The sequence below is a fragment of the Symsagittifera roscoffensis genome, chromosome 8 (assembly GCF_963678635.1).
Source record: "Symsagittifera roscoffensis chromosome 8, txSymRosc1.1, whole genome shotgun sequence".
Taxonomy (NCBI): domain Eukaryota; kingdom Metazoa; phylum Xenacoelomorpha; order Acoela; family Convolutidae; genus Symsagittifera; species Symsagittifera roscoffensis.
In genome coordinates, this window is record NC_087069.1 from 56316238 (window position 1) to 56332087 (window position 15850).

At 37.8% G+C, this 15850-nt stretch overlaps 1 protein-coding gene across 10 annotated transcripts in view; it reads right to left on the reverse strand.

Moving 5' to 3' along the window:
• Positions 1–1884: 1884 nt before the first annotated feature.
• LOC134852954 (beta-1,3-galactosyl-O-glycosyl-glycoprotein beta-1,6-N-acetylglucosaminyltransferase 4-like) overlaps positions 1885–15850 on the reverse strand; it is a 75081-nt gene continuing 61115 nt past the window's right edge. For all 10 annotated transcript variants that reach the window (XM_063868847.1, XM_063868846.1, XM_063868842.1 and 7 more), the window contains 4 exons: positions 14051–14197; positions 12926–13184; positions 9874–10076; positions 1885–2672 (listed from right to left, as the gene is read on the reverse strand). In XM_063868847.1, the coding sequence (XP_063724917.1) occupies positions 2280–2672; positions 9874–10076; positions 12926–13184; positions 14051–14197 (1002 nt within the window). In that variant the 3' untranslated portion in view covers positions 1885–2279. The remainder of the gene's footprint in view (positions 2673–9873; positions 10077–12925; positions 13185–14050; positions 14198–15850) is intronic.

Below are 15850 nucleotides of genomic sequence, written 5' to 3' on the forward strand. Positions count from 1 at the left end.
TTAAATAAATTATCCTACTGATGTTGTATAATTTATTTCTTTCACCGTGGGGGGTGTGTCATACCGCTACTGCAGTAGCAGTATTTATTATACGTATGTACATCTAACCTCTGGTGCTCAATCATTATTTTATGGTATTCTCAAGGTCATACGTAAGTGTTGACACTGAGATTAAGCGAGAGATCAGAGTACTTAACAATGATCTATCTCTCAGTACATAAGAAACCAAGAAAAGAGAAAATCTAAATTCAATATTCAGAATACAGTATTGAATTACAACTTGTTTTCAATTGATATCGCAACGCATATCACAGAATGTAAGACAAGTTTTTTTTATGCATACAAAACCAGCCTTGTTTCTTTGCCCTCGCACTATTTTAAATTATCATGTTTCTTTTGAACAAGTTAGGTTTGCCATGAACAACTTAAGACTTTTGGCAGCACAGTTTAATCAAAAGTTTGACCTTTTTTAAAATTAAGTTGACAATCTCAGTATAGGAATAAGCATCTTACTAAAAGTGTTCTAAGTGACGATGCTCTCCAATCTGAATTGCTCTATTAAGCTAATAAACTTAAAATAAAGACCCCGATAAAAAAACAGTGAGCCAGGAATCACTTTTCAGAAGGATCAATCACTTTTCAGAATTTTAGTAGCGTTGTTCTGGTATTTGATCAGTGGCCTATTATGCGTGATCAGGGAAGATTCATCTCTGGTCCAGACCTGGAATTTCAGGGCTAGAGCAGCGCAAATTGAGGTCTGAAATAACACTACAATAGCCAATAGCCAGCCTTGGTTCTTCGATGGTTAGATCCAAATTCGATGTAGACGAACAGCCTGAAAGACGGTGGCCGAAAATAACTGCGATAATAAAAAAAAAAGACAAAGTTTTGTATTTTGACGTTTCGTCCAGCGATTCTGAGCGTGAAAATGAACAAATAAGGGTTAAAGCCAATAGTTTTTGTTTGTAATGTCGAAATCAAACGTTTTTTTTTTTCGAACGTGAAAACTTGTGTTTAGCGCTGATTCTGGTTGGCTATTTTATCCTTTATTATCGCTGAAAAAATTATTCATGCCAGATTGCTGAATCATCGCATGAAACTTCATCAAGACTGTGAAACTTTTGAACCAGCAATAACTATCTGTGGAATGTCAACCCGCAATACTCCCAAACAAAAAGATTGGGAAGAGCAGTTGGCACTATTCAGTCAGTGGATCAAACATCCTCACACACTAAAAAAAGACTACAGGAGATAATTAGTCCGAACAAGTTGTTCTACAGAAATGTTGACCCATGCGCTAGGTGGAGAGTCACCTGCAGAAAACAAAGCTGACACAACACCGCCTTCTCTTTTATTGAAAATGGAGCTGCGCATACCGATAACTATACTTCTTAGTTGTCATAAGAACAAAGCAAAAGACCAAAAACAACGAAACTATAGAGAATAAATGACTCGAGTCCTAGCCCGGGGAATAATTTCAACCTTAAATTGCCTTGAGACCGAGGAGTTGTGCGTTTTAAATTTTTTGACGCTGCATTTCCAGAAAATTCTACACAAGCAGTAGCGGATTTAGGCAATATATACAAACTTTGAGAGGGGAACGCCCGCCGAAGAAACATGATCTTTTGGTCAACGTTTTCAAAAAGAACAATTTTTGGCCTTTTTTCAAAAATTTGCTTGTGGCGCAGGAAAATTGGTCAAAATACGGTCTTTATAGTGAACTGCGGGTGTTAAAAATAAACAGCTCGACTTGAAAAAAAGTGACCGAAACTTTTGATTTTTTAAAATTCGCCTCCCTCTTGAGAAAATCCTAGACCTGCCTTTGTACGTAAGTGTTTGATTTAAGAACTTTTATTAGAAAACTTGATCATAAAAAATCTTCGTATAAATAATCCTTTTGAAACAATCATTTTAAGTTCCGTGATATGTACAATTTAAAGCAAATGACAAATGACGAGAGTATGTCGTACATTTTGGTAGCTGAAATGTTTCTATAGTGTTGGCCACTTTCTAAAATAGCAATTTTTTTGACTGGTCGAGATCACACTATTGGTTTTTCTCGTGACGTTCTATGCAGGTTCACTTTCAATTCTGTTCATCGTATCTCTTCTGTATGTACCTCAGTATTAGTTGTTGTTGTTCATTAAATAATATGATTGGTAGAGCGACTCCTCTTTCCAATCTCCTTGTGTCCTGAACTCTATCCTGTTAGGACAGTGAAGCAGTCGTCGCTGAGACAGATGAGAGTTTCTCGACTGCTGATGCGAGTCACATGTTCGTCATCTCCACTTGGGATGTTTTCTGATGTAGTTGGAAATTCTGTGGGCGGGGTTGGCCAGACTGTTCAGCTTAGACAGGAAGTGAGTGGACACTCTGCCCGTCCTTCGCTCCTCGGAGACCCTCGAGTGGTGCCACACATTCAGACAGTCCCAGGCCAGTGGCTCGAAGTGCCAGGGGAACTTGTTGACAGCGAGGGTGACCCCGTGATAGTTGTTCACAATCTGCGGCAGTGTCTTCACTCCTACCATGCAGATGTGTCTCTGTATGAAGCCACTGGGGCACCACTTGCTGTTCTCAAAGGACCACTGCTTGTAGCGGGGAGAGAATTCCACCAAGTACTTCTCCCCATCCTTCGAACTCCTCGAACAGGGAAAGGAGGCATGTTTGTTATACTGAAACAACACCAAATCCTAACTTGACTCACAACTTTTTAATTTCATCTTCTTACCATTTTCAACAGATGCATTTAACTCTTTTCCCCATCCAAGGTATTGCTTATGCTGAAAACATGGGAGTAAAAAATATGAGTATGAGATATCCGTGATTTCAACTACTAAACTCTAAATATACTAAAACAAAGTAAAGTAAATTCATGAAGTGCTTAGTTACTGTAATATAAGACTTGGTTATGAATTGATACGGATAAATACAAATTGGATCAACTTTAATTTTTCAACAGTAGATAAGCTAAGTGAACACACACATTACTTAGCTTTAGCACCAAGAGTGTTGACAGGTTGTTGAAACTTAGGTCAATGATTAAATATCTAAGTCGCTATATCCTAGGCTGACCTTGACTAACATAGTACTGTAGTATCATGCAGTATCACATTCCCCTCACAAGGGAAACTTTTGTTGAAATTGAAAATTTAAAGCTTAGTTGTCAGTTTAGTTCATTTGTTTTTAGGACTCAGTTTTGCTTTCAAAATCGGTTCCCTTGGTTTTCTGGTACTAATTTTCCTCCCAATCACTGTTTGTTCTTCTTCTGATGATGGAAAACTACCTGACGAAATCGACACCGCTCTTAATGGTGTATACAGCTCTTCTGACTGCGGTATAACTGGCGTCCTTGCAGCACTTGTCCCTGCCTCCTCGACTGTGTTAATCGCATGGCGTAGTGGGCTGTCATAAAATGTAGTCTGTCTCTTCGTTCTGCCTGCGCTTCTCGAAGAACTTGATATGTTCGACCTGGTCTCTTCCGTCTCCTGTGGTAGATTCGATGGTGCTGTTACTGTATCCTTTTGCTTAGTTCGAGTCTCCGTGGCCGGTGATATGTCTGGTTGAACTGGTTTATCTCCTTCAATACTCAGTTTCGTCCTGGTTGGCTCTGCTACCTCCGGCTCCTCAGCTTGAATGTCTTTTGGTTGTTTCGTATTGGCTTGGTTGTATCTTTACTGGATTTTCTTTGGCAGGAACTATCTCGATTGATACTGGGTTCACTTTTACCGGCGACTCTGGTAATGCCCCCTGAACTTTCGGACGATATTGTGAGGTCCACTGTTCTCTTCTTTGGGGTCAATATAGCTGCCTGGGCTGGTTTCAAATTCTCTCTCCCTTCGGGTGTTCTTGAATTAGAACTTGCTGCTAAACTCGGTTGCTGCACTAGGATATGGAGGTTGCTCATCTGATGAATTGGACTCCGACGTTCCTACTGTCCTTGGTAGAATTCTCACCGGCTTCAAGATTGTCATCTGTGGTCCCTTTGCGTAGTTGTTGAAGTGCCGGCCTTCATTTTCGATGCTGAATCTAATTTCATTTTTTAGAAGACATGAATTTTGGTTTTATAGAAATAAGATTTTTCCTAATGGCCTTCCCCTTTTCTGTAATAATTGTATTATCTGTGACCTTTACAGTATTATCCTTGAATACTTTGAATAATGGCTTTCCCGATTTCCTGAGCAATATCTTCCGATATACTACAACCTTGCTCGGATTATGGAAAACATCATATTCAAGATTACTTGATGATGTGGGACGACTCATCTGCTTCTCTCCTTCTACTCTAAATCTCAGAGTGCCTTGATTTAAGTCGTTCCGCAATGTTGGAGCTAAAACAGAACTCCTGTCTGTGAAATTTTTGTCCTTTCTCCTTTATACACTGCTTTGGCTCGTGTCCTTGAATCCGATGTTTCTCTCATCTGCTCCGGCGTCAGCATATTACTTTCTAAATTCTCGCGATCTACTTTTTTCAAAAGTTTATCTCTTCACAGTGAGAAACAGGCGTTTGGCTTCCGACCGAAGTGAAGTTCAAAAGGTGACTTTTTCAATAATGTGTGTTTGACGACTCAAATGTCTTCAGTAATCAGTTTAACCGCGAATTGAATATCCGTGAAATTGGGGTCCGTTTGCATTGTTTCTCTTATTTGTTGGGATAAACCTTTCAATTAGACCACAACCGCGGTGGTCTCCTACGGGGTAAAATTTTTGTTTAATTCCTTTTTCCTTGCACAATTCTGACATAATTGTATTTTTAAAACCTGAGTTTCGGTCCGTACATATTGATTAAGGTGTACTATGATGTTGTGTACATCCCCTTAGAAACTTGATAAATTTGTATCCCCCGTTGTTTTTGTGGTTAGCGCAGACGGATATTTTGAATAACAATCGATCGCCACTAGGTTATAAAATTTTTTCTCCTTAATTGTCTAATAATGGGCCGGCAAAACCCGTTTGCAACTCCTCGCTTAAAGCGACTAATTCTGGTAGTGGGTTAGAGTTAAATGGTTTTGATGTTATGATAATCTTACCGTACTCTGAGCATTGTGTACACGTTGACAGAGTTCGATAATTTCGCGGTGCATTCGTGGCCGCCAAATGTAGACTGCAGCATCTATCATCGCTTCTTGTCCTGGATGTGTTCCATGTAGTCGATTGAGCACTGCTTTCCGTAAACAAAATGGAATCGCCACTCGATTGTCTATTATAACGCAGTCATTGATGACTGCGGACTCTTGCCAGAACCTTGCGATGTAGTTCCACAACCGTTTAAATCCCTCGCTGTCTTTGGCCAGAATACATTTCCTCAGCGGTCCTAATTTAGAGACTTCCGTCGTCAGCTCACCCAGCAAACCTGCATCAAGTAGATCCGACAGACCTGTTGTGAAAGACTTTTTGTCATCTGACACACTCTGTGTGCTCCTTGTGGCCATCCTGTTCACTTTGTTTACCCTTATGCTCACTCTTTCTGCCTTCGCGGGTCTTTTTAATCTGAAGTTTGCCAACATTTTGGCATAGTTCTGTCTCAGGCTCGTCACTGAGCTTTGTCTCAACTTCTTCCGCTTAATTTGCTGGCTCCCTCCGTCTGATCGGCGTCGTTTCGGCCTATTCCGATCTGCGTTCATTACGGTCTGCTTGTCCGCCTGGACATTTATCGAGGGCAAGTTAATTTCGCTATTAGACATCTGAAAATGTTTGTTGTTTAGTAATTTGACAGAGATTAGTTCCAAGATTAGAGGAATTAAGACAACATAATGTTGAGTTAAGGTCGGAGACAATGAAGTTTTGCAAGATTCTAAGTTAATACGAATACTGCCTTCTGATTGGCTGATTTTGTATACGACGCCCTCTTGGGGTTCAATGTCATATGGGCTGAAATTTCGTTTGGCGGATTTGCTCGATTCTTATTGGCTACTACCCCATTTGTATTTCTTGCCGCCTCCGATTAAAATTACGCAAATCCCGCTCCTCGATTCTGATTGGTCAAAATGCCTCTGGAATTTATTTCCGTCCCCGAATACAAATTTGCATGTTCTGCGGTTTAAATAGGATTGGGCCATGCTTCTGATACATGTAGCGACGCCCTCTATTGTTTTAAAACGAATAGTTTTAACATTTCCTGGACCAGCTAAAATAAAAAAATTCAATTCATCAAGTTTGTTTTAATTCTAACTAAGTTGGATTTATGATTAGGATTTAAGTCATAATAGGATTTGTCTGATATGTTTAGGCAATATTCTGTTCTGTAGTCTGGATAAATTTGATTTTACCCGAACCTGTTCTGGAGGTATTAAGAAGCATTGTCGAAGTTTTGGATTGATTTGACCACAAATTGTTCATCATAATTCCATTGTGGTGGTGCTCGAAACTTTGGGTTTCTCGGCAAATAATCTGCTATGCCTATGTTTATTCCTGAAATGTTTGAGATTGAGAATTCGAGAGCTAATAATCGATCCGTCCACCTAGTTTGGCGTGATTGATATCTACGGTTACCTCTGTTTTCTTTGAGATAAGTAACTAGCGCTTTGTGATCAGTTAAAATATAGAAATGGTTCCCCAGTAAATACTTCATAAAGTACTCGCACGACCAAACCACTGCTAGTAGCTCCAGTTCATTAGTTGAGTACTTCTGTTCTGCTTAATTTAGGAACCTAGATGAAAAAACGATTGGGGCCCAAATTCCTAGTTCACATTCCTGTTCTAACGTGGCACCTAATCCTTTATGGCTTGCGTCACACTTTTTTCTCGATTTTTTCGTTGCATCGTTGTAAAACTTTTTTTGTTATGTCTTCAATTGATTTTAATATTTCCTTGATTGCAATATCCTGTACTTCTGTCCAGATAAATGATTGTGATAGATACTGACTTTGAGTGAAGGTCTCAAAGGTTCTGTTTTCGAATGCAAGTTTGGAATGAATCTTGATAATTGATTTAGGACGCCCATAAATGATCTGAGTTGTTTCAGAGTTTTCGGCGGCGCTAAGTGCAAGACTGACTCTATTTTCGAGTGTTTAGGTCGGATTCCGTCTGAATCTATTTCAAAACCTAGCCAAGTTAAACTCTTCTTTGAAAATTCGCACTTGCTTCCCTTTAGCGCAAATCATTCATCATTAAATCTTTCTAGCACATTTTCTACTGTTTTGATATGATCTAGATTTGAACTTTTTGCAACAATCAAAATGTCGTCTAGAAAAAAGAATACATTTGATAATCTTTGTAGCGTGTTATCCATTGTCTTCTGAAACTCTTTGCGCATGTCTGTGAGTCCGTAAAATCCCGTTTTGAATCTGTAGGTGCCAGTGAAATCACCACAAACAATACTGGAATTCCAATGTTTATTAACTGACTCGTCCAAAGCTAACTGGTTGAAGGCGGATTTCAGATCTAATGACGTGAACCAAACTTCGTTTGGATCTTTTGATGTAATAAATTGGGCAGCTGAATCTAGTGACTCCAGTAGACTCGGCATTTGGAATTTGTTTCTGAAAATCTGTGCGTTAATAGTTTTAGCGTCCATTATTAATTTAACTAGCCCGTCCTTTTTCGCCGTAACTACTACTGGTGCTACAAACTGATCCGATGTACATTTGTCCAGTTTGCCCCTCTCTGATTAGCTTCTGGATTCTGCCCCGACCTTTAATTGAATATGAATTGGGAATCTGCGGCCCTTCTCTTGGATTGGTACTAACGGTGATTTAAAAGAGTAAAAACTTTATCATTCTTAGACCTTCCGAGTCGGCTGAATACGTTGTTGTATTTTCCCATGAAATTGTTTTTCCAGAACTGCGATTCTTCAGTTTCGGCACTTTCCGCGGTTTTGATTTCTTTCACTTGAGAATATGTCGGTTTTACTTGCGTAGTTGTTATGCTTATCTTAGGTTGAATGTCCAGACCTAGTAAGCATTTTGTTCGGTTCTCTGAAATGAGGAATTGTGCGTTTTCAGCCACCCATCCGTTAGAGTGTTTATTTATAATCAGTGTGCCAAAAAGTTTAATTGCTTGGTGGTTGTAGTCGACGTACTTTGTCTTGATTGGATGCTTTTCTAATAATAGTACTCTTGTGAATTTGTCTTTTTTCTTTAGTAAATCCGCTGTTGGTTTTTTAATAAACGATTGCGGGCTTCCGGTGTCCACTGTGGCACTAAAAATTGATCCCGTTGTCCTGAGGATCAATCATAAGCATTTTTTTGGCCTGTCGCTGCATTTATGACTTCCAAATTTTTGACAGATTCAGCCTGTTTGTTTTCTTCTTTTATTCTTACGACTGGTTATCCAGATTCGCTGTCCGAGTCTATGAGGTTGCAATCTTTTTCTTGGTCTGATTTACAGCAGTTCGCAAAATGACCCTTTTTTCCGTAACTGTTACAAATTTCCCACTTTGCTGCACATCTTTCCCTATGCTCTGGTGTGAATTTATTTCCAAAAAAGTAACACGGTTTCGCTGTAATCGTTGATTTTTTTTTACCGGTTTCTTCTGTTGTCTTGTAGAGCTCTATTAGTCCGATTTTGTACACTGTTACCTGGTTGGATAGACAACGTATGCTCTTGTTAATCCTGAACGGATTCCCAGATGTGCTCAATGATGGGTTTTGTTTCTGTAGGGGTTAGCTGTGACATAGCCTTTTTCTTGTAATAATGGTGATTTAAGAGTTTCATCGATTTTTTCGCCTGGCCTGATACATAATTCCCGTTGGATGTCCACAAATCTCATTTTAGCTATGAATATGTCTCTGATAACTTCTTTTTTGGCGTCTTCCGCTCATCCGCATTTTGCTACTTGTCCTGCTAATCTGAGGTAGAAATCTGCTAAACCTTCTTTTTCGCCTTGGTTTGCATTTTTTCAACGATGTAATTCTTATTTCGTTTGAATAGACGCTCACATGCGGTGTAAAATTCTCTGAAGTTTACATTATTGAGACTGACGAGGCCGTTTTGTTTTAGGAATCTTTTCTTACCCTCGTTGCGTTGTTTTAAGAATAATCTAGACTTGATACGACTTTCCGCCTCGTGGTAATACACTGATGGATTAATCTTCGGGTCCTTTTTTTTCTTTCGTCATTTGCCTCTTGTACCTTCCTGATGCATTATCTCTCGCTCGTCTTCACCTGACGGTGGTAATTTTGGCTTCGGTGGCGGGTCATCGTGTACCGGTTGAGGTGGTGAAAGCAAATCGTTTGGATTACAGTTTTCGCGTAGAGAAAAAATGAGGAAAAATTGGCCTATCCAAAGAGGATGTGTAAATGGCCTAGTGGTTGCGAGGATGGTTTTGCCCAAAATGGTTGCACTCCAACCAGATCTGTTTGTTCGTCCTAATATTGGACTGTTGGCTGGGCCATGAGATATCCGTGATTTCTATTAGCTAAACTCTAACTAAAAATACTGTAACAAAGTAAAGTAAACTCATGAGGTGCTTAGATACTGTAATATAAGACTTGCTTATGAGTTGATACGGATAAATACAAATTGGATCAACTTTAATTTTTCAACAGTAGATAAGCTAAGTGAACACACACATTACTTAGCTTTAGCACCAAGAGTTTTGCCAGGTTGTTGAAGGTTAAGTTAATGATTAAATATCTAAGTCGCTATATCCTAGGCTGACCTTGAATAACAGAGTACTGCAGTATCATGCAGTATCACAGAGTACTCACATTTTTTCATAAAGTACTAGTAGGTGAGATTTCTACTGTGAGATTTCTAATTTTCCATAATTGAATAAAGATGAAGTTATTTTACAGCAAACTACTTTTTTTAAATTTTTGTGGTAAGTAAATGATGCAAGAGGTTGTTACCCTGTCGGCGAAAATCAGTTTATAGCCTAACAAGACTGCTGTACCTGTAGTAAGAAAACGTGTGGTGTGGTGTGGTGTGGTGTACCTGTAGTATGGCGAATATGGCCTCCTCAGCATACCACAGTTGGGAGAAGGAGTCCAACAGTTCAGAGGCAATCTTACTCTCCAGAATGAACTCCACCGCCTCTCTGCACAGTCCCACGTGAGTAGAAGACTTGAAGGGGGCCAGGTAGGGGGGCAGTTTAGCGGGTAGTCTGTCTCTCTCCCACTTGGGGTGTTTCCCAGGGCCTACACACCATTCAACACGAACAATAATCAAAACAATGCAACAGAACTAATAAAACAGACAGAGTAATAATGGGTAGTAATTTTAAAGGAACAAATTTGCTGTTTTTACAGGTGTTAACTATAAGCAGCGAAATCCTTAACCTGGTCGGCGTTCTAGACTCAAGACCAGACTCTGTGAGTCTCGCCCATTGGGATTCAGACCAGACTGCAGAGTCGCGCCGAAAGTTTGAACCTCGGAAATCTGAAATGCGTCGCGCCATGGGTCGCAAAAGTCTGGAAATCCATTTTCCAGATTTTCGCGTCATCATGTCCTGTCTTTCGAGACTCAAATGCTCGGTGCGACGCTGCAGTCTGGTCTAAATTGGGATGCAGCGCGACCCATTTAAGTTTTGTAACTTTTGAGTGCGAACCATAATAATAATAATAAAAAACTGTTTTCATATCAGAGATTGATCAATAGACATAATTAATTCCGATATGCAATTGAGTATTTCAATTTACATATTTCTGATATGAACGGATATCAAAGGACCCGATAGGCCTAGTCAAACGATGCCTTAATTAAGCAATACAGTTTTTAAGAAGTACAAAAAATTCTACTGTAAAACTGTAAACTACTATCAGTTGTCCAAGCCCTACAACCCCCCTCTTTTAGCAAAAAAGATCTATCATTTCTTTAATATTTGTCATGTATAAATCGCAAGAATCATGGAAAACAAACTTTATTTGACTAAAACTAAGATTGCTGACTGTATCAGCAATATCTTCAAAATAATTTCTAAAAAAAAAGAATAGTCTTCTTATTCTTACACCTATCGTTTTTGGACTTTTACCAGTGAAATTATTCGTTGGTTTGATTTTTAAAGTCGTTTATGCTTCAATATTTCAATCTTCAAGTCCAAAAAAAAGTTTTTTTAGGAATTCAGTTATTAAATGTTTGATATCTCTGTTTTCTTTAGAAAAATCTCAGAATTTGGTTTTGTTTCATTTCAAACTTAGCTGTGATGTTTTATTAGCTGAAGACGAAGAGCTAATAATGAAATCACGATTAGCCTCCATCTATCAGACTGCCCGAGGAATTCGAAACGGTTTACTCGAGCACTGACGATCGCATAGAACAGCCCGAGGCAGTTGGGCATAAAACAGATCATTAAAAAACTGAAAGACGAGAAAGAATAAGAAGAAAAATGCAATGGAGTTTTTAACAAAATGTTTTCTTTTTCAAAACAGGTGATCTGGAGTGCCTCACTAATTAGTACATCAAATATGTTTAGCTGCCTTATACGGCTAGTGAGGCACTCCAGATCGCCTGTTTTGAAAAAGAAAACATTTTGTTAAAAACTCCATTGCATTTTTCTTCTTATTCTTTCTCGTCTTTCAGTTTTTTAATGATCTGTTTTATGCCCAACTGCCTCGGGCTGTTCTATGCGATCGTCAGTGCTCGAGTAAACCGTTTTCGAATTCCTCGGGCAGTCTGATAGATGGAGGCTAATCGTGATTTCATTATTAGCTCTTCGTCTTCTGGAATGATGTTTTATTAGCTGTTCCGTACACAATAACCCCATATTAATCGTTTTTTGTTTTATTAGCTGTTCCATACAGAATAAGCCCATAATTGGCTGAATTTGACTGAAATAAAATTATTTAGTTGTGCTGTCCTAGCATGTCACATAATCGGTAGAGCAACCCAGAAAATTGTTCATTTTTGACAAAAAAGTCAATATGAAAATTGATATCTCATTTTGAGTCCAAGTCATTGCCCAAACAATTAGTATAGAAGCTATTTTTAACATCATCAGTTCCTATTTTTAATTTGTCTAATCCTATGATTTTTTTCCTATTAAAATTTTTGTTTATTGATTTGTCTAGGTTCAGCGTTAGCTTATTGCCGTTCAACCAGTTTCCTATTTTTGATAAATCCTCATTGTAGTGGTGTAATTTTTGTTCTTTTTGCTTCACTGCTGTATCATCAGCGTATAAATATGGGCTCGCTGAGTTTGTAATTGTTGGTTAATGATTTATGATTCAAATAAACATTAGTGACCCGAGGACTGATCCTGTGGAACTCCACAGTGAAAAGTTTTCAATTTGGACCTTTTGGAGCCTATTTTGACTACTTGTGATCTGTTTGTCAAATATGATTTCAACAATGCCTGTATGGGACCTCGTAGTCTGCAGTTCTCAGCTTTCTGTAGAAGCATATCATGTGAAACAGTATCACACGATTTTTTTGATATCTATGAAAGTTACAAATGTTACATTAGTGTTCACTTTCAATAATTTCGAATGTCTTCCATGAAGTCTACCAAAGAATTTTCTGTTGAAAATTTAGATCTGAACCCAAATTGGTTTTTAGTCAAAACACCATGTTTGTCGAAGAAATCAATGATGCGTTTATGGAGTAACTTTTCCAAATTTTTGCTAAAAACCGGTAGAAGAGATATTGGCCTATAGTTATCTGGATCTTTTTAGTTCCACTTTTTAAGACAGCCTGGAAAAACATTGTTTTCTAAACATTTGTTTATTATTTTGTCAAAGTTTAATAATGCTATTTCAATCTTTATTATGACAAAAGTAATCAACTCAAAAAAATCACAACTGTATTTGAATGAAAATTTTGGAAAGTCGAGGAGATATCTTTTTCGCTTGTTTTCATGATGCTGCAGATATGATTTTAGAAGCAATTTTCTGTTCGACTACCTGGTTGCCCGAGAACAAGCTTGGATCAAAAAGCAGAGAAAATGAGAACATAGTTTTGAGTTGGCTGTTACTACCAGAGCTATAAGTGATGGCAAGTGGCGGATGTGGGGATGTATTATTAATTGGGGTGTGTGTTAATTGGGACTGACCGTCCACTAAATTGACTCCGTGTATTTTATCCAGCAGAGTGGCCAGTTCCATGTTAGTCACCAGGGGGAACTCCTCCCCCGTCAGGTTGATGAAGTAGTCCCACATCTCCCCCCTCTTCCTCCCCCTCCCCCGTCTCAGCAGCTCCCCCATGCACGCCAGCTCTGCCTGGACCAGACTGAATCTGGCCCACTGCACGTCCACTGGATTGGGGGCTAAGAAGACTGAGTCGTGGGGGAAACAGCTGGCCAGTCGCTCCATCTAACAACACACAACCCATTACATCAGATAAATGGGGGGGGGCTACTTGTTGCTTAAAAGGATACACAATGTTTGTGCCACAGTTTCTCTCTACTCTCATTGCCCACCATTGTTTTCTTGCATATCATCGCAATGAGTGAATATCCTGATGCATTTTGCATTTTCACAACATGTTTTGAAGCCGCGATGATACACTACCGCACCGGAGTTCCATGGATAATAAACGATTATAGTGGAAAATTGTTGTCTAGAATGAATGTTGTCATTATAATTGATTATTTTTGTAAAAACACAATCCATATAATCCAATTAAAACCCATTAAAATTGATTATAACGGATTATAATCTTTCGATTTTTTGCAATATCATTTGCAAAATTTCCAACATTTGCGCGTTACTCGCAATCTCAACCTACTTAAATTAATCCCCCACCCCTCCCTCAGTTGCCTCCCATACGCATTTGCCCCCTCTTCTCCCTCACACCCGCATTTAAACATGGCTCCTACTTTTATCCCTACGCCCATTCCCATGTTTACTAAAGTTTATCCCCAACCCCAACTCCATTTTGAGAATCAAAAATTTCACAAACTTGAAAAATTTTCGCAAAAAAAAAGAAAAAAATTTGAAATTTTTCAAACTTTTTGTACTTTTTTTGTTTTTTTTTATCTTGTTTCTTCAAAAACTGTTTTCCACTTTGCCTTTTTTACCATGACTGTCGATAAAACGCCTATGTTGTTTTTATCACACCACGCAGAAAAACGACACTAATTTGGAAGAAAAAGTTTGCGTGTTTCTTTGGACTGTGGTCGGTACTTTCTGTGCTACTTTTCAGTGAGCGGCTAGCCTTGTTTGTACTTGTGGCTGACCTGTCGCTTGAAAGTGGGCGTGGCCTTGGAGTCGACGTGGATGCAGTGGAAGTTGTGTTGCCTGTAGATTGACATGAGCAGCTGCTCCACCTGGTCCACATTCTTGTACACTAGAATCCCATAAGCCACTCGCCACCTCCTCTCCACCTACACACAAGACAAAACAAAACAATGCAACACACAATATCTCAACTATCAGACAAAATTGTGTTTTAGCCACTTTTTGGAATTTTTTCAGTGTCATGATGGATGTCTTTGCTTCCCGGATTGACAAAAAATGGTAAAAATATATGTTTGAAAATTGCAAAATAAGCATTTTTTTCATATATGAAATTGTATAATGAACTTTTTTTCCATACTATGAAAATGTATGATAAGCATTTTTGCCATAAATGAATATTCAAAAAACTTTTGTTTCGAAATTTCGTGTTTTAACCGAAACACTAACCAAAGATTTTTTGTCATGAGAAAACCCAGAGAGTAACTGGCAGTTACCACGCAGATAAACTGCATTTGGTGGTTTCAGCCATAAAAGTTAATTTTAACATTTTAACATAGACATATATACCAAAAAGTAATTTTTTGAATATGGCTAGATAATTTTTAGCTTGAAAATTATGATGGTTAAGAAAAAAGCCTGTTTATTTACAAATTTATTTTTATTTTTGCAAATGAAACAAAAGATAATAATCGTGTTTACAAAAAAAAAAACATTTTCATGTGATTTTTGGGTTTTTGGGTGAGAAACTCATCCTGGACTACGTTATAAACACATAAATGTCAAATTTTGCGTGCAAGTTTTTTTTCGTAAAATTTATAGTTAAGCACAAAAGCAAATTCGCAGCCAAAAAAAGGATTAAAAAATTTTTACCTCAAATTTTTACTTTTTGTTTCTGAAAAAAAGGCATACATATCATACAATTTTCGTACTTGAAAACTTTATGATAAGCATTTTTCTGACCGACATTTAAATTATGTTTTTGATTGTCAAAATGCCCTCTATCATAGATATACTTATGTAAATCTACTTAAAATTACCCAGACACGTTTTTTGGTGATTTTCGAAAAAAAAAATTTTCTATGACAAAATGACTATTTTATTATTTTCATACATGCGTTATTTTCATACATAGATTATTACATTTTTAAATCAATTTTTTAATGACCAGGAAGCTTCAGTAGTATAGCTAATTTACACTGGGATCAGGGGGGGTGATCCCTACAGGGATCATTGGGTATTGAGATCCCAACGTAAATTTTTGAGATCCCATGTAAAAGTACTGATCCCATGTAAAATTTGTTATGATCCCAAATAATGATCCCACAAGTTTGATCCCAATGTATAATTTTTTAAACCAATGATCCTGAATGTAAATTTTTGTTAGGTTGATAGCTAAATCGTCCAAATGCCCAGACGGTGTATTTCGTTCTTTTTGTTTATGCACCAAATTGGAGTGGTATATAAAGTGGTTATAGCTATTAGTTTCATGCATGGTATATGAAAGACACTTGATTTCTGCACCGAATATGTTTGAAATATATGTATAGAATCAGCTTGAAATTTATTCGAATAATTTGAATAGTGCTATATTTTTAAGTATTCTATTTAGCAAACTAAAATGTTTTGATAAATCCAAAGTGGGCTAAATGGTTTTTGAGCCTACATTGTAATTCGATACTTGATTAATACTCTAATTAACAAAAAAAATGGAAAAAAAAATCAATTAAAGCAAATGAATAAAAAATACAAATGTTAAAAAGAAAATTGTTAAATAATGAGAAAGCATATGAAATAGGAAA